The sequence below is a fragment of the Aplidium turbinatum genome, chromosome 11 (genome assembly GCF_918807975.1).
Source record: "Aplidium turbinatum chromosome 11, kaAplTurb1.1, whole genome shotgun sequence".
NCBI lineage: Eukaryota > Metazoa > Chordata > Ascidiacea > Aplousobranchia > Polyclinidae > Aplidium > Aplidium turbinatum.
In genome coordinates this window covers 19,024,831-19,045,681 of record NC_137482.1, presented here as the reverse complement: position 1 = coordinate 19,045,681, position 20,851 = coordinate 19,024,831, and the positions used below count along the sequence as shown (strand labels likewise).

Here is a 20,851-nt window from a genome sequence, read left to right as displayed (position 1 = left end):
CAGGATTATGAAAGCGGTAATAACACCACTATTAAACTACGAATGTGCTCAAACATAGAAATTCATTCCAAGAAAAAATAATGTTACAAATCAAAATTCAAAGAGTGTGCGGGTGAAATTAGTGAATCGGATTCCTTGGGTTGGGTATCACACAACCTGGGAAAGACAGTACACAGGTGAGCGGTGTTTGAAACAGAGTATTTTGCCTTGGTTTCGTTTCTAAAAAGTTGTTTCTAAATGCCCTAATTCGAACAAGCGGACCTGCATCCACCGAGGAAGAGGAATCCCATTGCCATATGGGCGGCCATTTGCATCCCGTAGCTGATCTCGTTGTCAACGGAAAAATGAAGGTATCTACAAATCTAGAAAGCAACAAAAGCGTCTGTATGACATAAACTAAACGTCTATTTGCATCCAAAAGATGATTAAAACAGCTACGTTCTTGTAACCCGATCACATCTAAGCTAAGTGACAAATTACCATTGGCCGAGAAAGCATTTGTGGTTACACTTCTAATGTGTAGCCATAATTACCCAGACAGCAAATCAACCGTTTTTTACATTGATTGAACGTATGCAGACGTTGAATCAATGTAAAAAGCGGTTGATTTGCTGTCTGAGTAATGACGACAAAACATAAAAACAAGAAGCCAAGTTGTACACGAGAGTTAAACAATGCTACTGATACAGTTTCAGCATTAAATTTAAAAAAGTTAATATGTCAGCTGACCACCAAGCTACGGCCGAAGGCATAAGGCCGCCCGGGAGGTTTGTCACCAGGCCGTCAAACTATGCAAAAAAAGTGAAATAGTACTGAATATGATCCTGCCAAAACTTCACGCCGGGTGAGGTTTAAGTATTTAATCTGCCGTTTTCCCACCTTGTTTTGTATTATAAGTTTTAGAAAATAGTTATTTTTGATAACATTAAGTTTATGAGACTCTGAGAGTTTGTGATAAAATAAGGAGTTTTTATCCTCTGAAACCAATTCGCCTGCAACGACCGAACGTGTCAATTTTGGCAGAAATCACACCCCCTGTTGAATCAGCAGCACAAGGTGCAAACAAAATGATATCCGGCCTGAAAGCATCTCTTCTCACAGTCAAAAAAATTTGTGACCTCTGGCTTAGCTTATAAACAATTTGTGAAAGACGACAGCCAGCGCCAACCTGTAAGGCTTTGAGGTTCCCACTCCCAGCTACCACCATGCACATCGCCATCAGGGAGGATGCCAGGCAGGTCTCGTACAAACGCTGACCAACGATCTGCGATAGCGAGTGTTTCTTATGTGATGTTTTTGCGTTAATGCTCCGCAATGATAGGATCAAATTATATAAACTATCCCGTAGAGCAAATCATTTGTTTTATGTGTACGTCTGCAGACGTTGAACCAATGTAAAAAAACGACCGATTGGCTATTTAGGGAGAGTCATCAGCCATCACCTCCAAGTGTTGTTTTGACAAAGACATGAAGAACTGCACGTAATGAAGCAGAGTGTCAAAGGCAGTCTTTTCTTGTGAGCCAGCAAATCTGCAAAAAAAAGATTTAAACATTGCGGATATAATCATCATCATCGGCCATGCTTGAATAAAGCGTCGGCTACCATGAGTCTCCACAACGATCGATTGTCCATAGTCCTTATCAAGTTTTCAAAATTTTGGTTTGTCCACGTTGAAAGATTTTTGAAGATTTCCAAACGTGGACGCCCCCGGAGCCTCTGACTAGGAAGACGCCCCATCATTGCTGAGTATTCAATTCCGCGTTTGCGGTAGACATGCCCGATAAATGTCGTTTGCCTTTTTTTGATAGTTGTTATGAGGACGCTAGGAGTGCACCCAGAGCGTCTCCACACCTCTATGTCTCGGATATAATAAAAGAACAAATTCTTTACGATTTCAAATTTTTTCTACCAACCTCAGCCCCAAAGCAATGCACGCTCCAGTGATAATGGAAGCGTGGCATTGTAATATCGTGTGTTCGTCGACTTGTGATTGGTCGCTCGTTGGCTGGTTTGTGTGAAGTAAACCGGAGCTATCCAGATGCAACTGGATTACTGCTGGAACATGACTTTCAATCTGCCAAAAGAGCAAACATTTGTTGCATCTTACTTACCACTAAATAACATAGAAATAACGTTCAAGTTAACAGATAAACTTCAAATTCAGAAAATTTACGAACCGATCGACTTTTACAATATTATTTTATCTTGGAAATGCAAACCTCGGCTAAAGCTTCGTTGTGGCAGTTTGGCTGGAAGTAACTCAACCCCGTAAACTAACGCAAGTAGTAACGCATCTCAACAACAACCACCGACTATTTAAGGTTGTTCTTTGAAAGTGCTGTGCAACTGCGCGACTTGAATCAGTCCCCGTCTAAGAATCCCCACCTACCCAATCCGTTGAAGGAATGATCTGATCCCAAAGTATGAGGGCTCTCGTCATTGTGCGCAGCATCAAGTGCTGTGGCTTCACTGTCTCCAGCAGCGATATCGTGTCGGCAGCGATGAACCAATCAGCGACCGCCCTGTAATAAACGACAACGATGTATCAGAAAAGCGGTTTGAGAAAATGAGCTCTGTCGATTGTAGGAGTCGCCTTCCATAAAACGAACGTGGCAAAATGTCTCTTATGCTTCAATTAGCTAAGTTTTTACAGTATATGGGCCAGTCAATAAAGAATTCAACTTTTCTAAAAAGCAATTATTTTTATGCTGGGTGTACACTGTACAACTTACAAAATGAATCAAATGTAAGAATAAATAATTAAGTGAAATATAGCGGAAAAATAACAACGAGTTGAGATTTAAACGAGAGTAACAACGAAAAATTAACATCCAATCCATAAAAAAACATGGTACAGTACATGTTATTTGTCTTGAGAAACATAAGCGCAAGGGCTACAGTGGCTCCAGGACAAGTCACTTCAGTGTTTACCCGATCTCCTTCCAGTATTTGATTGAAATTGTTGCTGTGTGTGGAGTGGCTGGGACTATACGCGTCGGCGTACCTGAAACACAATGATAGGTTTCCAATGGATGCTATCGAAAGATTCAACCTGGATGGTCTAACTCACAACCTGGTTTCAGTTGTCGCTTTGCATCATTCACTAGACTCTTAGAGGAACTTTTACTCTAAGAAAGTTAATATTTTTTTGGAAAACGGGATCTGTAGTTGCGGAGTCACAACAAGAAACTTTACAAGAATAGAAGTCAATCAAGCAATGAAAACATACTGCGCCAGTTAATCCTCGCGTAATTAATACAACAAAATAAACACTGCGTCAAGTCACAGTCTCTGTCCCTTGCGATCACGTGATTCGACACGTCATACCTTGACATTATAGAGGTCCGCTTATGCTTTCCAGTCATCAGATGAAAGAGTTTGTCAGATATGTTGAGATCTGAAAGTTCCTGCAACTTCTCGCCTTTGCCAAGCGTGACCATGCCGAGGGCGAACCCGGCACTGAGAGAGTATGCTTCTCGCTCGATGGATGTCTCTGTCTCGCACACGGGGGAGCTGTCTGAAAGTGAAATAAAGATAAAATGCATTGGGATGAACCTGGTTAACCGAGAAGCCTAGGAATTTTCGATTCGTTTTTTCATTTAAAAGCTTACGCACAGTAGTTGAAGATTAGATTAAGTAGGCGGGAAGACAAGGAAGCCAATCTTAGTGTCCACCTTCAGGCATGGCTTTAAGTGTCCTGCCAAAGACACAGCCGCACACTTTTGAATGGTGTCGCACCCTTTCAAGCACCGTACCACGCTCTCACCATGCGGCCATGCAGCAGATTTGTGGGCTTTTTGCTGGTTCTTCCTCTTTCGTGTAGGCTATCTGCTTGTTAAGAGACTCTGAGTCTCTAGTATAAACGATTAATTTAGGGTGTCTCTGTCTAAGGGTATGGTAAATGTATCGTTAGTTCTGTATAGAGTATGATTGCCTACAATTCAAACAAGTCCGATATATTAAAGTTAAATGTATTTTACGACAATCACGGTTACAAGCTCTTACTCGGGAAATTATGAAATGCTCATCTTGTCTATAACCAATTATTTAATTTCGCAACAGAATGATCGTGGATTAACTGTCGAAAATATGTAGTATCAAAGAGTGACGCAGAATTAGGTCAGCGCGTCATAATCCCCACTGTTGTATTGTGCGGGAACATTTGCTATTGTATATATGGAATATATCCAGTTGCGATCACCAGCTGTAACGCAGTGAGCGCATTAGGCCAACGCGCGACTCGCATTCACATCCATTGTGCGGGAATGCACAAGTAATACTAGCGTTAATTACCGTGACGTGAAACCACAAGTCGCAGGTTTGCGATTTTTTTGCATGATTATACTAGAGCAGTACTCACGTTTTATTTTAACAAAGTGTTAATCCAAAGTGCTAATTTACATCGGCTGGCAATATTGTCGTTTTTATGTCGATGCAATGTTGGCGGAAATTGAATCCTTGTTAACAAGGAGAACTAGACTAGTTGACATCCGAGGAGAAAACATCGGCTGGCAATATTGTCGTTTTTATGTCGATGCAATGTTGGCGGAAATTGAATCCTTGTTAACAAGGAGAACTAGACTAGTTGACATCCGAGGAGAAAACACGTGTCTTTATAGTTGAGAAATGTTCCCGCTATGGGTTAGTGACTTCACACCCTCAATTGTGACATCATAACGGTATAAATGGTCAGGTTTTATGAAAGGCGGTATTCGGTAATGCAGTTGAAACAATTTACTGAGCAGCTGAAACAATTTAGTGTCGTTAGATGGTCCCGCAATACCGGATTACAATCCCGATAAAGCAGTTATAACGTGGTACGACGATTCTATTGCAGGACGTCGCCCAGATTTCAACAACGCTAAATGATCATTTTAGCATTGTAGCAAGTTTAATTCTATTTACTTATGCTATCGTTATTTGTATTTTGGCCTCCAAGCGCGCAGATTTGGCCGCAGAGAAGGAGCTCCCGGTAGGCCACGATGGCTGTCGGAAAAAAATACGAGTTTTAAGGCCTGCAGTCTGTCCGTTCGAGAGTCGTTGAAAAATGGAAATCCTTTCGGTTTATATACGCTACAAGTACTTTTCAATTCCCCGCCTTATTTCCTTATGCAGTGCTTTTTTAAAGGTAACATCACGGTGGGATTTATGTTTGCGAAAACTTTACAAATTGCCCAGTTATGTCGCTTCCAAAATACAGGATGTGGCAAGGTAAATTCCGTGAGAGCAGAATTTAGGTTTTGAATTTGTACAGTTACAATGCATTTCACGTAAGTATGGCATTTGTTAACAGGAAGCGTGACCTAAGTTCCATGAGGGCAGAATTTACACAGTTGCAATGCATATGCAGTTCTCATAGGTTTCGGCCAAATGTTCTAATAATTGAAATTAGTCAGTTGGAAACAGGTACATGTTCCAGACTGATTTTGTTACAGTAAATGTTTTTATAAAGAACACGTTTGTATAATTCTGTTCAAAGATATGTCATACCAACATCTTCTTATCAACAAACTAAGCTATCTTTGATAACATGTCTATTTTGCAACCTTAAAGATATCTTGCTCAGTGTCTTATTCAAACAGAATATGTGGCGGAAGCTGTATCAATTGAAACGGTGTCAGCATGTTATATAAACTGCACGCAAAATTATCTATAGCAATCTAAAGGAGTTGATCTATTTACATTACAATAGGTCATTTTGTGTGTGGCATACATGAAGCATACACGCAGACCACATACTATGCCAACACCAATAAACTATACAGTTGATTGATTTTATTGACTGATATTAAATCCTTCGGTAGCACCCAAATTCATGGATCCTTAAACATTTTATCTGAGCAGAGATTGGAAGACTTTAACTTTTCCCTTATTTGTCGACAACTTCCTTACCGATTTCCTTCAGCATGACTTCGGCGACAAGTCGTTGACCAGATCCGAGAAAGAGGAAGCCGACCGCCATGACAGCAGCGGTTTGAACGCGGTAGGGAATGTCTAGGCTCGTCGATGTGTCGGGCAGCAACGCGGAAATGTGCACGCTCAGCAATCGCATGGTGGCCGAGTCACATGAACCGCACCTGTAACCAACAAAGGTCTTGACGCTGTTAAAGCAGTTTACAAAAGAGTGGCCTTATATCCTCTGTTTCAGCGTTGAGACAAAACTGAAACAATGTTGTGCATTGGTGTTGAAAAGCATTTGCACGAATATGATTGAAAATGTCTCTGTTGTGACAAAGTGGGTTTATTGTTGCTCAATAAAATCTGTAGCTTTGCAATCGCGTTAATGAAGTAGAAAAGTGGCAAATCAAGCTGATTTTTTTTCAATTTAGTGATAAAATGTTAGTTTTATTTTAACTATAAGTAACACCTTGTATTAAATAATATCACAACAGCGTAGTAATGAAAAATACGAAAATAGGTCAATAGACAGTTAAAAGTTTTACGGATGTAAATATGAAAACACAGTATCACTAAAAAGTGTTGCGAAATGACATGGCGGCATGAATCGGGTGAACTTGCGCTTACTTATCGCTTGCTAAGCCAAGCAGCAGACCAATGGTGGTCATTTCATGGGACTTCTGGAGATACTCGTGGACATTCAGTGTCTGTAGTTCCTGCAGATGATGGTTCAACCCGAGACCGAACAGCGCCCCTGTCGAGGAAATGACGGGAATAAGAGGCAGGGAGGATATTGGATTACATTCACTAAGCAGTGCCTAAGCGCAAAAATTTAAACATATCAGTTTAGAATAGATCAAAGAGAAACAAATCAGGAAGTCGTTCTTTTTAGGATGATCCAACGTCTTCTAAGGATACAAAAGGGACTGGTATGTAGGCTACTGGTAAAAATAAACGCAATATCAAAACAGTGGGTTTTTTAACTGCCAACTAGACATTTTAATTCAACAGTAAACAAGGAAAAGAAAGAAGCGTTTGTTGGTTGAAATAATTCCTTTCGTAGACCAAACTGCAGGGTGATGAAGATACCGAATTTCAAAGATAAACTGTAACTGTGTACAATGCAGCATACCTGCATGTTCAGTCGGGGTGCCGTGTCGTGTCCCGGATGCGGAGGATTGTTCCTCCCCAAGATGAACCCATGACATCGTGTTCTGGTCAGACAACGTCAAGTTAACTTGTTGCAAAATCAAATCATAAAATCATGAAGTGACTCATCAAAAACGGCAATATCGCATGTAGGATAAGTAGCAAACGTTTATATCACAACAACAGTTGATGGTAAAACAGCAACAAAAAGTATCCATAAACTGCGTTTTTCAGTTCTTTATTAAATGAAATGTTCTGCTTAACGATACTGACAATGGATTTATTTCAAGAAACTAAATATAGAGGTCAAAGTCTGAAGTAAATAGAAAATACATTGATTCGCTTGCAATCAAATGAAGCGCAAAAAAACAACAAAGAGAATCACAATGTTTCGTGTTTTGTTATTTACCAGTGTGAAAATTTGTCACTCAGTTTTAAAAATGTCAGTTTTGAGTTTTGAAAATTTGTCAGTAATAAACCGTCAAAACCTATTCTTAACACTTGTTGCTCGTTTTATCCAAACAGCATAAGTTGTGGTTTAAATCGTTTTACAGCAAAAGTTGCCTGGTTCACATGATTTCAATGTCTGGCTACGTTGAAACAATGCATGAACAAAAACTTTTGTTGACCGAGTGACTACCTCATCAGATTGAATGGACAAAGCAGCAGCCACACCGTTGTGGAAAGCCGGCCAGTCTGTCAGGTCGGACGGCATATCCATGTTGCTTGACATCAGACTAACTGTGGCGTTGCTGTGAGGAAACATGAACAAAACAAATGAGAAAATCACAAAAAAGAAGTCTCAGCAGAATACATAAACAGCTTTTTGTTTAGTGCCACCTACCGGATGAGCAAACTGACATGCGCTGACGCTACACCAAGAAGCGGAAACTTAACGGTCAGCTTCAGCGGCCGGGAGTATGTTAGAAGGTCCAAAGCCCCCGGAAATAAGCAAAACAGTCTTTCTCAAGCGGTACAGAGTATAACCAACCATAACAACTTCACCTGGAATCGAACCTAAGTCCTCCGTGTGAGAAGCGGAGTTTGTATGGAAAAGTTGCGACAGAGTTTGAATTCTTATGAAATTATTTTGCTACGAAACGACCAAAGTAGCCATTTTACATCTTGCGACACTGAAACGACGTAACAAGGACAACTTTTGATGGAAGCGTGTATACAATTGAAGTTTTTATTGTTTATCTCTTTGAATACGTCGAACATATATATTGTTATATCAACGTAAAAATATGTTAAAATGCACAACTTACTTGTTGTCTCTTCCCGATAGGTCCAGTTCGTGAAAGCTGATGGGTTCAACAGAGGAGGGGAGCTGGGTTCTGAACAGAGACGACGTTTACTAGACCTACACTGGTGCGACTTCTCCACGTATTAACTACTATCGGCACGCGATAGATATCAAAGATAAGAGTTAAACTGACCGGTAAGGCGGTGGTCGAATACCCTTGTAGCATGAATTAGTGGTGCGATACTGATGAGCTTAGCCTCATGGGCTAAATACGGTGTCTATCGCTATCAATTCTTGCTATGATCGGCTGCCGAGAAACACACTATCGGCACGCTTACTGTTCGTTACAAGATTTGATAAATTTCATTTTAAGTGGTGAAATAACTTGGAGGATGACATTTTGCATAACTTAACAATATTATTGTAGCAAATGATAAACCCAACATAGCATCAGCAAATAAGAAAAAAATGCCTCGTCGTTTCATCCTTGCAAAACAGTTAGATATTCAAACATCCACTGAGATAAGCTCACCTGTACTGAAGCATGCCTCTGCCCACGCACAGCGCTAAAGAGCGGTTCAAGAGTTGCAGAAGCCTCGCTTCCTTCTGCTCCATCAACTCACGGTCGCTGGAATAACACGCATAAAGAATTATAAAATGTCGAAAATCTTCATTCATTTAACAAATTCATCCGGTATTCTTCATCTAAAACCTAGCAACCACACGACATTTAAACAATACAATAACAAGAAAATATATGTGTGTGTTTTTTTTTCTTGTTATTGTATTATGTTAAATGCCGTGTGGTTGCTAGGTTTTATTTTGTTATGGTTCAAAAAAATCACCTCTTTACCAAAAATCACATTCTTCCTTTATCGTAAAAACATTTAAAAAATGCAACAAAATACGACAGTGCAAAAGATTTTTTAAAGCTCTCCGAATGTAGTTCTGAACGGATGGCGTCGTCGTGTGAGACAATATGACAGTTGCAACGTCAAATGAGATCATTAAAAACTCACAAAACTTACTCCATGCTAGGTGCTTCCTTCAGTACAACTTTGGTCGGTTGGGCGGAGTTGAGAAGGTTGTACGCGTCAGCAATGCGGTGGTCGTTGGGAAAGAGCAGTCTGCAAGTAAAGTTCACAGTTGGTGTGAGAAAGTGTGGAAATCAAACTGACGAAAATGTTACATAAGAGCAAACTAACTCTGCGACATGCAAATGTGGTGCAAAGGAACAGACTGCAAAACACATACTCTACCACTGTCCGACTTTTTCTCCAAGTTGGTTTGTCAACGCTGGAGATCTCTACCATCAAGTGGCTCCTCGAGGATTGCCCGGACATCTGACTCCAATGAAATGTAGTCCAAAAATAACTTTTCATACGAAACTTTCAAAGGAAAGATGAAGAAGTTGAAGACAATTTCAACTTGCCTGGTCACGTTATCCTCTGTAGGGTCCAAGGTTGTGGGTGAGGAACTTTCTTCTTCATTGTCATCCTTCTCCAAGACAGCGATGATCTCATCCTTTTCATTTGTCTCCTCACTTGTTTTTGCTTCGTCATCCTGGTCCGTCCATGCAAAACGGAGAGGATCGGTGCTGGGACACAATCCTGCTTCTCGCCATTTTCCAGCATCCGGATGAGTTTGAGAGACCAAGTCTCCTCTTCCTGAAGATGTATGATGAGTTTTTGAGACATTGGCATTACTTTGTGCCAAACTGGTACATATCTCTCTGCTCTTGTTATTTTTAATCTAATGTTTGTTGCGCATTAAAGCCGATACAATGATAACTCATCGCTTTTTTGTTGATGTTTCAACAGGATAGTTCTCTCAAATTCAAGTACTTCAAACTTATCCAAAGATAAAAGCAGCACAGTGAAATAAACGCATTTCCAAACTGAAACAGCACGGAGGATACACATTTACAAACAAACTTACTGTGCATTGTGCACGTTTATGAAAAAATACATGTTGGCCAAAAATGTTTAACAGATCAAGATTATCATGATGCCTCCCCATTTAGTGGCAACCAGTGGATTGGTTGGAAAACTTTGCAGACAAATAATTGTAAATTTCAATGACTGGGCCTAGGTCAGTGGTTCGAAACCTCTACAAGTTTGCAAAACCGTCGGGATTGCTTTCAAAGAGGTTTTCTTGGTCCGGGGAAAAAGATTTTCTCAGCCAACAAGCATTGGTTAAAATAAATTTTACCAAGAATTTACATTGACAACGTTGAATAATGATCATGATTCGGCTGCTCAGTGCTCACCCAATAACTTCAAGGCAGCTGTTGGAAGGCTAAGATCAGGACTGTTACAGGAGTTGTTCAAAGATTCTTGGATGGGGAGAAGAACACCAGGAGGCCATGAGAGCATTTCAGTGGTATCGATCCCAGCATCCACCATGTAACAAAGGACTCTGTTGGTTGGAGGAACTCCTTCATCTTTTAAACGCTTGTCTTTCACCGAACCATGGTCTCCGTGGCTGAATGTCCCAGTTGATAGAAAAACAACATAAGTATGCGGAACACAACATACAGTGCAATGTAGAAATACGACATTTATCGACACAAAAGAGCAAGAAGATGTGTCTTCAGCGAGACACCAAAAAACTGTTGCAAAAGAATAAAAAGATCAGCTGTATTCTTCCTTAAAGATGACTGCGCGTTTCGTTTGTCAACTACAGTAGTTAGAGAGTAGAATTAAGACGTGTCGGAAGGTAATTTAAAAGTTTCCGTTAACTAATTGAGTATTCTTTCAACTGACCTGAACGTGGTTTTCATGAGAGGTGACAGGACAGTGAGAGATGGCGTTTGGGTATGGTTGAACAAGCAATCAAAGACCTACAGCAAAAAGCAAAATATAGGAAGTCTGAAGCTAAACTACGACGACTAACAAAATCGTGTTACCACAAAATTAATGCATCCACAAAAAGCTTTTGCTATCCAAAAACAATGCCTGTGCTTGAAAAATAATTTTCGTGCAAAACCTATAAAGTATACCAGCAAGCAATTTCCGCGTGGAATAAGACAAAACCTTTCTGCCACTAGATTAAAATTTCCTTTAGTGATAAACGGGCATTTAAGGAATCAAATGAGGGACAAAAAAGGTGTTGGCCCGGCAGAGAGGAAGTATTACAAAACATCACAAATGCCATAAAAATCCATAGAACTCAGCTGGCAAGCAATCAACTATTTTTTGATATGCTGTTTCAACGCAACCTATCCGTTAATTGACGTCCAAATTTTGCTTTCAAAAAGGGACATTTCGTATTACTTTGAAAATCCATTCTATCCTTTTAGTAACATCCGGAATGTATGGGAAAGGCCGCTTGCAACATCCGGAGGTGATGAGCTCATCCAGGGATTCGAACACGGATGGATTCGACTCGGCAGGAAAAGGGTTTTTCGGGTCATACTCTGAAAAACCATGAGTAACTAAGAAGCAGTGAGCAAAGTAACTTTGCCAAACTCTGAAAAGCATCAAATTAAAATACCTTACCGCTTACCAAACGTAAGGCAGTTTAATTCGAACTCTTCCTGAAAATCGAGTCGTGAAGGCTGAAGCAGATGCTCAGTTAACCGTGACAAATGTGTGAGCAATATATAAATCACTCTTCAAATTTCTTTTGAGTCCACAAAGATTGGAAGTTGAAACCCACACCACTGACTTATAACTGCACGTTCACCCATCTGAACCACGGTTTTGGACGACTTACGGATTAGAAGCGGTGACTGTTGAAAAAATTCAGTCCAAATTCACAATGAATGAAAACAATTTCTATCTGCAACTTTTCCTATATCAAATAGGCTATAGTTGATATTCACCTAAAAACATTAACAGACTGCTTCATCCTCATTAAGACCATCAAACACAAAGCAGTGGGAATAAGCTGTTAAGATATTTAGGTGAATGGCAACGATATTAATATAATTTGCACTGCTTGGCACTGAGGATGATGATGATGGCACTGAGAACTTTTTTGTAGTATTGATAGTACAACTTTTGTAATATCATATTATTTAGTATTTAGATTGCTGACATGGAGTGCGAAAGTATTGCATTTACTTTTTGGTGTATTTGTTTGAAGTTATGGCATAATGATAAACCATTTGGTGCTATGTGGTTCTATTTATTTGTAGTGCAATAAAATAAACTCCTTGCCAAGCAGCAAATTAACCAGTTCAAAACTACAAATTACATGCTGTCCAGGAAAACGTAAATTAAACGCAAAACGACGATTAAGAAACTGACCACAATCAGCGACGGAAATATCTTGAAGGCGCCCGGACAAGACTTTGCCCAGCAGCGTAACGTTGTCCATGGCGTACACTTGGAGGAAATTAACTTGGTGGAGGTCCGAAGCAAGTCGGAACAGCACTGATGACATTAAAGTGACGTTATCCCACGTTGGAGTGCTCAGTTTTTGTTCCTGAAGATAAAGCGTATAAAATGTTGCGTCAAAAACTAAAAAAACAAATTCTACTATGTGTTACATTGTGTTAGTTACCGAAAGAATGGACTTGGGTCAATATAACGCACTTTACATAATGGCATTGATTAGAGATGTACCGATACCAATATTTTGGCCGATACCGATCCCGATATCACTTTTTTAGGCCGATACCGATACTGATACCGATATTTTGGTGTTATAAAAAGAAGCAATTTTGGTATTTGCAAGGAATTATATCAAGGTTTTAGTAATGAAAGTCCACCGTAATTGAGGACTGGGGTATAAGGGAAGAAACATCACATCATAATTTGGGTTTCTGAAAAATTAATAAAGTGTTTGGGCAAACTCTCCAAATAAGCTATCATAATTGATAATAAGATGTAAAATGTAAACCAAGTGATTTGTGTAGTCGTACAAAAACTATTCGACAAGTAATGTGCAACCTAAGCGCACTTGTCGTTTGGTTGAAAAGCTTTAGCAAAAATGTATAATTTTGCATCGTTTTTACGTTGCTAAACGTTTAAAAAACCCGTGTAACTTGGTTGTTTTTAGTAAGCTGGTTCTATCAGTTTGTGATTTAATTTCCACCTTTCGTTGTAATAAACTCACCAAGCTTAAACAATGGGACTACGAATCCTCACTAAACTAATCAAAATAGTCTTGTTGCGCCTAAGATGAGAATCTCATTGTGAAGAAAGGAGCGTTCTTCCCGCTATCAGCACAAGGTTGAGCACTCACCAGTACAGCGAGCTGTTGCGATTCGCTAACCACAATGGTGTAGCTTCCACACTAGCCATTTCAATTCTTGTCGATGTCAATTCTTGCTACAAAATGACTGCCGAGAAACATTATAGTTGATTGGATGGTCTAAATGGCTAGCGTGGAAGCTACACCATTATGGTTAGCGAATCGCAACTGCTCGCTGTACTAGTGAGTGCTCAGCCTTGTGCTGATAGACGGGAAGAACGCTACTTTCTTCACAATGAGGTTCTCATCTTCCGCGCAACAAGACCATTTATTGATTAGTTTAGTGAGGATTCGTAGTCCCATTGCTTTCATTTTGAGCCTACTTACTCTGCCATGACATTGTTTCTTGGTGAGTTTATTACAACGAAAGGTGGAAATTAAATCACAAACTGATAGAACCAGCTTACTAAAAACAACCAAGTTACATGGATGGATGGTCATTTTATTTTTGTTTGGATGCGAAACGCCGAAACATACATAAAACAAAAACTGACAGTGTGCATCCAATGAGAGAGTGCGAAAGACCGTAGCCCTGAAGGCGTAGGAGTGGGTTTTTTAAACGTTTAGCAACGTAAAAACGATGCAAAATTATACATTTTTGCTACCTGGGTAGTCTTGGCCTGGGTTTATCCTCTGCTGAGAGTAAAAAATAAACACTAATGATAAATATTGGAGAAATTGAGTCTCCTTCACAACTTAAGAATCGAACAACGCAACACTGCTGAAACAAAACGTTTTGTTTGAGTGAAAGAATCACTGTAAGCAAACAATGCCAAAACGTGCGCGCATGAAGTCATGGGAGTGTGAGGTATCAAAAATTTGAACAGGTTGTTATTTTTCAACATCAATGTGACGTTAGTTACTACTTTAAAAAATCTACATCTTTGCTTCTGCAGAAGATCCGCAGCAAACGCCTTGTTTTTGCATGTTTAGTATCGGCCACAGTATCGGCCAAATTTTGCCGATACCGATGCCGATACCCATACTCAAAAAATGGCCGATATCACCATACCGATATATCGGTACATCTCTAGCATTGATACTTGTTGTAACACCATACGGCTGCATTGAAACTGTTCGAGATGAAAAGCGAATGGCGAGAGCAACTCATATCTACAAATACTTTATTGCAAATATTTAACATTGAGCTGTCTCTTGAATGGTTTGCTAAACCGCACACAGTAAAACTTGAGACACAGTTCTTCGCAGTAATTACTTCGATCAAATTTGTCCAGCGAAGGTAAATTAAAAAAAAAAAAAAACAGGAAAAGGGTAGACGTAGCCCGATGTGAAAAGGCATTATCGGGGGCAATTCTTATAAAACCTCGACAACCACAATCGCTTGCCTGATGAACTTACTTCGTAAACAAGATGTAGAGCGAAGAAAACAGACATGAGCAATTGATTGGTCATCAGATTTGAATCACCAGCCAATGATGAATTGATACTTCTGCGTTTTTGCAAAGAAAAGCTCTGTAAAAAAAAAAAAACATTTTTCAGACTGCTATGGGTAAAAAGGAGAACTGGGCGGTCATAAAATTAAGTCTTTTAGACTAGTGGGTCCCGACCTTGAATCAATGGAAAGTCTTAAAGGGATTCTTGAAGGCATTCATTTGAAAAAAAAACGTGCTAAAATTTAAGCATCCAAATTAAATGAATTGTCATGCGATACTTTCACTCAGGACCATTCTCAGTAGGCTTGGGGATCCTCAGCCTTAATAAGTCATGGAAAGAAATTTTGGCTATAGGAAGTTGAAAACCACTAGTCAAGAATAAGGCGAGATCAATCGTTTCTATCTTCAGTAGTTTATCAAAGAAAAAACATTCATTATTATACACTTTGATATGCTACAAATAAATAAAATTCAATTTTCAATCCAGTTGGTATTTTTGCAGTCATAAAAAAAATTACAGAGAAATCAAATTTAACTCTAAGTTGAGTGAAGGAGTTATACTATAGACTGTGCAGTTGTTTTATACAAAGACCTAATGCCATGGCAGAATATACCAGTTAAATAAATGACGTTTTATCAAAGTAAACGTTAGAAAAGATTTGTTTGGTTGAAAAGGCTATTGATCAAATCATTTAACTATAACTAGCTTGTTAAGATAATGCATTTACCAAATAAGAAAATTAATAACAATCAAAACTTGGTCATCAGATTATTGAAAAAACTTATTTGTTGATATCGAACATTAGCTAGAAACCTGAGATTGAGGCCCGAGTGTCAAATTATCTTCAAAATCTTCTGCTCTGGTGTCAGCGCTCCCATTGTGATCACATTCGTATTTACTTTCCAGAAGATACTTCCATGACTAGAAATATTATACCGTAATCAGTTTTACCTTGAATAGAAAAAACCCAACTTTTTTTTCATATTGGTTGAACGTTTGCAGACGTTAGCTCAAAGAATAAAAATCAGATTTTGTCGGCTGCAAAAATTTACTTTAATAAATCCACAAATATAATTCCCCATCATTTAGAATCGTACGAAGGAGAATGGATTGGTCTTTTAGGGGACTTGGAACGTTGCTGTGGGGGGGGGGGCTGCCAGGCACGTGATCTCATAAAACCTACTCCTCACAAATCCCCTTGTCATTAAACCCACTGTCGAATCACGATCATTGGTAATCATCACTGCTAGGATTAAGTGTTCTGTTCACATCGTTTTGAAATCGTTTTAAATCCAATCAACGTTAAAATGACAACTGAGATATGGCCAAGAAGAACGCAGCGCTGGTGAAACCCTAAATGTCTAAGCAGTTGTCTGCCATTGGGCATCATTTACAGCCGACCGTCGGCATGCAAACGCAACAAACTAAACTATCCTTCCGATTAACGTTAAAACAATGTTAAACAACTTAGCAAAGCGAAAAAAATACCCGGTTAACTTGCAAACAAATACCTCCGACTCCTGGTCGTTTTGCTCTGTAGGTCTCGCCTTTTTAGCAGCAATGACAGGTGAAGCAGAAACGTCCAACTGCAAAGCCGTGAAGTAATTTGCAAGAGAAAAACGTTAAGAAAACAACTTGGCCCATGCCGGCCGAAGACGTGATCAGGTATACTATAAGTTACAAGGTGCTGAAGTTTTGCTGTTCATACCCAGTGGTAACGCTACACGCAGGCACCGAAAGGAATCAAACTTTGCTTCCATCTTTTGTACGTGTACGAAAAACCAACCACACAATGCGTAACGACGCATACGTCACAACGCATCAAAATTAAAGAAACATAAACGTGCCGATAAAAAATCTAGCCAACTTGGATACCTCCGTTGAATTTGCAGCTCTTGCTGGTCTGAAAGAAAGGGCGCGGACTTCGGAGTAGCCAAGGAAATCCAGTAAGCATTCGACAAAGAGTGACCATTCAGCACGACGCCCGTTCAGTGCACCCGGTGCATGACGCGAGCTATACCATTTGATAGCGAGGCTGAGGTACACGTCATTTGGGAGCATATATTGCAGGGCTTTCAAACAGGTCTGGACTGCAATTTCAAAAGTCTAGTTTTAGAATCAATTGTGATATCACAAATTAACCTCGTGGTTGCATCATCTTGCGGGCTCCTGGTGGGCCATAGTTCGATTACAGGTCAGATCATTTTGTTTTTATTGTATACAGGCTTGCATCCGGTGTTTGAAGACTTAAATTGAGAGGGCAGGAAAGCAAGGCTATCGCCCTTGGTGCTTGGTACAAAGCAAGTTGGATTACAACGAGTGTGTTTCGTGACATAAACGGGCCCAATTGTAGGCCTACAGCAAAAAAAATAAGGCGAAAATATATTTCAAACCAATTTAGTGATATTTAATAAAAGCATTATTCTTAATGAGACTTAGTTGCATGAGCAAAAAATAACTTACCAAGCTCAGTTGAGCAGAGCTGAGGAATTTCTACTCTATAATGGTTTCCTCCGGTCAGTTCAACCAACAGAGCAGAGCCAACAACGTGGGGAATGCCTGCCACTCCAGAGGGAAATCCGCTCGTCGAAAACGCAAACTCATCGCCCGTCATTATGCTGATGTCATCACCGCTGTACGCCAGCTCAGGGACAGGGGAAAGCTGGCCGACCTTAAAAATATAGCTACATTTTCAAAAGAATTTATATCCATCATAGCTTCTTCTATAGTCTTCTAAATTTGGTTGATGCATCACAGATCGACACATTCTTGTGCAACGGAGTTGTATATTGAAAGGCTCCACTTGCTGCACTGGATGGTAAGCTGGGGGCACACAAAATAAGATGGTCCGCTGTTTGAAGCTTGGTGCCACAGATACATGTTACTGGGCCCGTGTTGTAGCCCCACTTCACCATTGCAGATTTAGCACGGCCAACACCGGTTCGAAGTCGATGCAAGGTTTTTCACTTTGCCCAGGGTGCGTTTGCTACTGGGGCAAAGGACTCATACCTGCGAGTCCATTAATTTGTACATAATCCAGAGATCCACAAAAAGACGTTATGTTACTGGTATTATTCTTTAGAAATCCATTTCTAAACTACTAAGTCAAGCGAACGAGTACACAAAGCTCGCAACAATTTTTTCATGCGTTTCTTATCTCACAGCAAAACGGGTCATTTTTACATCGATTCAAATGTTAAAATGACCGATTTTCTCTCGGGGCAAAAGTTTACAGGCAACAACATAACATGTATAAGCGGAAATTAAAAAAATTATAACCACAATGACCACGGCAGCGTAGTAGTACAAAGCTTTTACAGTTAAACGAGATTACAAGAGTAAGCTTTTTAAGGGGCTTTCTCAGCCCGAGGATACATTTTCCACAAACAATTCCAATTGTAGGCTAAATTCCTTACCTCGTCTAAATTCGCCATGGCGCTTGTCGGGCGGCTAGGGTGGGCAGGAGTGCTGATGGGTTGTGGGGTGGAGGGGACAGACTGGGTACGGAGGCCTTGGGACGCACTTAGGGATGACATGGGGATGCCGCTAATGTTCACTTTAACAACCTGAAAGTCGTGTAAGATATATTGAAATTTACAAGCCCGGTGATACACAACCAAAAGAATTGCGTGCTTGTGTTGGTGCACTATCTTTACTGCAAGTACCGACTCGGTGGCCGACCGTTTGGAGTGTATTTCTGCTTTGGAAAGAACTAAGAGGAAGACATCCTTATTACTATGACTGCTGTCATCACTAAACCAACAACAACGCTTCTGTGTACGTTTCAATGAAAAAATAAACAAACAAGGAGCGTGTGATGAAGAACTAGGAACAGTACATTACGGGACGCGCAACTCTGTTGTTCCACCAACATTATAAGGGTCAATTGCCAATTTGACATTTTTTAAAGCTTTGCTGCTAGCTTGCTTTTAACTAAAAACCTTAAATTACTTTAAAACCAACTTCACTCTTCTTATATAACCCATAAAAAGTACAATATTTTGTAAATTAGAAAAAATCTTAACCCTTCTAATGTTGCGGATAAGCCAAAAGCGGATGTAGTTTCGCACCCCTATGTTCTACAATCCCTATAAAAAACTTACTTTCGACAGGCCGGAGTACAAAGTGACAGATCCACCTAAGTCCAACACTGCCACCATCCTAAGACCCTGAAACGAAATAAATAATAATTGAGGTTAACAAACTTTCCCAATTTTAAATAAAAATGTCACACGCTGAGTGCAAAATGAAATTAAGTGACAGCAGACAGGCTCAGACATGAACACAATTGCACATATTGCTGATCATTAACCGGATTTATGGATTTTTATCCACACTACGGACAGATACTAGAGTGTGGGGTGGATGAACGTATTTCCACCTATCTGAAGTGAGAGTGAAGCAAAAATGAGATTCAGGAAGTGCTAGTATTTATTTCAAACATCTTATGCTGGTGACAACCTCATAGAATGATTACCTCTAGAGATGCAGCATCTCTGGCTTGTAATTGGGTCACCGCACCAAATATAAGGTGTGTTTGATCATTGCTCGGATTGTACCGGACCAGGCGGAGTTGGGACGAACTGTCCACGTGATACACGAGGTACGTTTGGCCACACAGGTCTTTGGTTCGAAATACTTTCGTGGCTCGGCCTAAGACAAAATCAAACCAATTTTACTTTGTAGAAATTAACAGGTTTTCACTTCGACGTATCTACCTCGCGCAGTTAACACAAATAACAAGTTTCAAAATAAAAATAAATTCAAGACAATGACTTTAGACAGAGGCACCCAACCAAAGCAGGCTAGTTACACGGGTAAGATAGACTGAATAACTTGTTGATCGTATCGTTTCTGGCCAGAAAATAAGTTACTTTAAGAAGTAAACCAAAACATAGGTAAAGTTATTTTATTAAGCCGAGCCGAACAGGTATGAGCAAGTTGAAAAAAATATCCACACTTGGTCAAAATATTTTTTATAAGGCAAACATCCATCCAATGCTGTCAGCAGTTCGCAGGAATTGCAGCACTGGCAGTTCCACAGCAGTATCATAACTTCGTTCAAAACATGTTGATTGTTGAGAAACAGAAACGAAGTTTGCAGTACGATCCACACGGGATCGAACCCACGTTTACCGATTCAGGAGCGGATACAATATCCACTAAGCCAGCGCGTTATGGAAATGATAAACTTACCAGTGCTAAGACCTTCTCTTGTGCTTGTTAGCGTCTCTGTCCACATGTGGTCAAAGCAAAGCTCTGGACGTAAGGGTTCAGCAGTTTCGCGGACACTGTTGTTCAAGCAAAGCGACTCATGTGACAAGGGAGTGCATGGGGACCTGGTCAGATGCGGAGAGTGACGTAAAGGAGAGAACGTATAACTGCAAAGCAAGTTTAACGAGGAAGAATTAGTATGAAGCATGGCGACATGGTATTTCGTTTTTTTTTTGTCGTACCCAAGCTTACGCCCGGTAGTTGAAGACTAGATTAGTAGACGGAAAGGCAAAGATGCCAACTTTCTTGTCCACTTTCAGGCATGCCTTTAGTGTCCTGCCAAGACACAGCAGCATGCTTTTAAGTGATGTCGTACCGGTGCCTTTTGAGTCAGTGGTGTAGTCAAGAGGGCGGGGCAAATGCCTCCCCTGAAAATTCTTTGCTCCCCACTCTACCACAAAAAGCTCAAAAGATTTAACTAACTTAAATGTTACCTGCAACCTCTTTATTGTAGTTTGTTCATACTGTAGTGAATCAAAGAAAGTTTCAAGACTTTCTTGCAACCATTTTTCTAATGATTGTTATTGAAAGCAGCAACTTTATCTCTGTCCATTTCGCAACTGATGCTATTAATTTTTTCATATGATCACGAAATTGTGTGTTATCTCAATTCACCATGATCGTTCTTTAGAAACTGTCATTTGTGTCGCTTTTCCTTCTACTATAATAGAACCAGAATCAGCAAA

At 40.0% G+C, this 20,851-nt stretch overlaps 1 protein-coding gene across 1 annotated transcript in view; it reads right to left on the bottom strand.

Annotated features, from left to right (window-relative positions):
* The window catches only part of LOC145779377 (anaphase-promoting complex subunit 1-like), a 35,950-nt gene that overhangs the window by 4,923 nt on the left and 10,176 nt on the right, over nt 1-20,851 (bottom strand). The window contains exons 8-35 of the mRNA XM_082590954.1: nt 20,088-20,272; nt 19,369-19,544; nt 18,995-19,060; nt 18,308-18,457; nt 17,355-17,562; nt 16,767-16,981; nt 16,403-16,477; nt 15,705-15,812; nt 14,856-14,969; nt 12,548-12,725; nt 11,570-11,712; nt 11,060-11,136; nt 10,564-10,778; nt 9,727-9,961; nt 9,323-9,421; nt 8,827-8,922; nt 8,317-8,385; nt 7,689-7,800; nt 7,032-7,113; nt 6,527-6,653; nt 5,894-6,078; nt 3,329-3,518; nt 2,862-3,005; nt 2,391-2,523; nt 1,915-2,075; nt 1,443-1,530; nt 1,169-1,264; nt 262-362 (exon numbers count right to left, since the gene is read on the bottom strand). Coding sequence (XP_082447080.1) covers nt 262-362; nt 1,169-1,264; nt 1,443-1,530; nt 1,915-2,075; nt 2,391-2,523; nt 2,862-3,005; nt 3,329-3,518; nt 5,894-6,078; nt 6,527-6,653; nt 7,032-7,113; nt 7,689-7,800; nt 8,317-8,385; nt 8,827-8,922; nt 9,323-9,421; nt 9,727-9,961; nt 10,564-10,778; nt 11,060-11,136; nt 11,570-11,712; nt 12,548-12,725; nt 14,856-14,969; nt 15,705-15,812; nt 16,403-16,477; nt 16,767-16,981; nt 17,355-17,562; nt 18,308-18,457; nt 18,995-19,060; nt 19,369-19,544; nt 20,088-20,272 — 3,828 coding nt within the window. The remainder of the gene's footprint in view (nt 1-261; nt 363-1,168; nt 1,265-1,442; nt 1,531-1,914; nt 2,076-2,390; nt 2,524-2,861; nt 3,006-3,328; nt 3,519-5,893; nt 6,079-6,526; nt 6,654-7,031; nt 7,114-7,688; nt 7,801-8,316; nt 8,386-8,826; nt 8,923-9,322; nt 9,422-9,726; nt 9,962-10,563; nt 10,779-11,059; nt 11,137-11,569; nt 11,713-12,547; nt 12,726-14,855; nt 14,970-15,704; nt 15,813-16,402; nt 16,478-16,766; nt 16,982-17,354; nt 17,563-18,307; nt 18,458-18,994; nt 19,061-19,368; nt 19,545-20,087; nt 20,273-20,851) is intronic.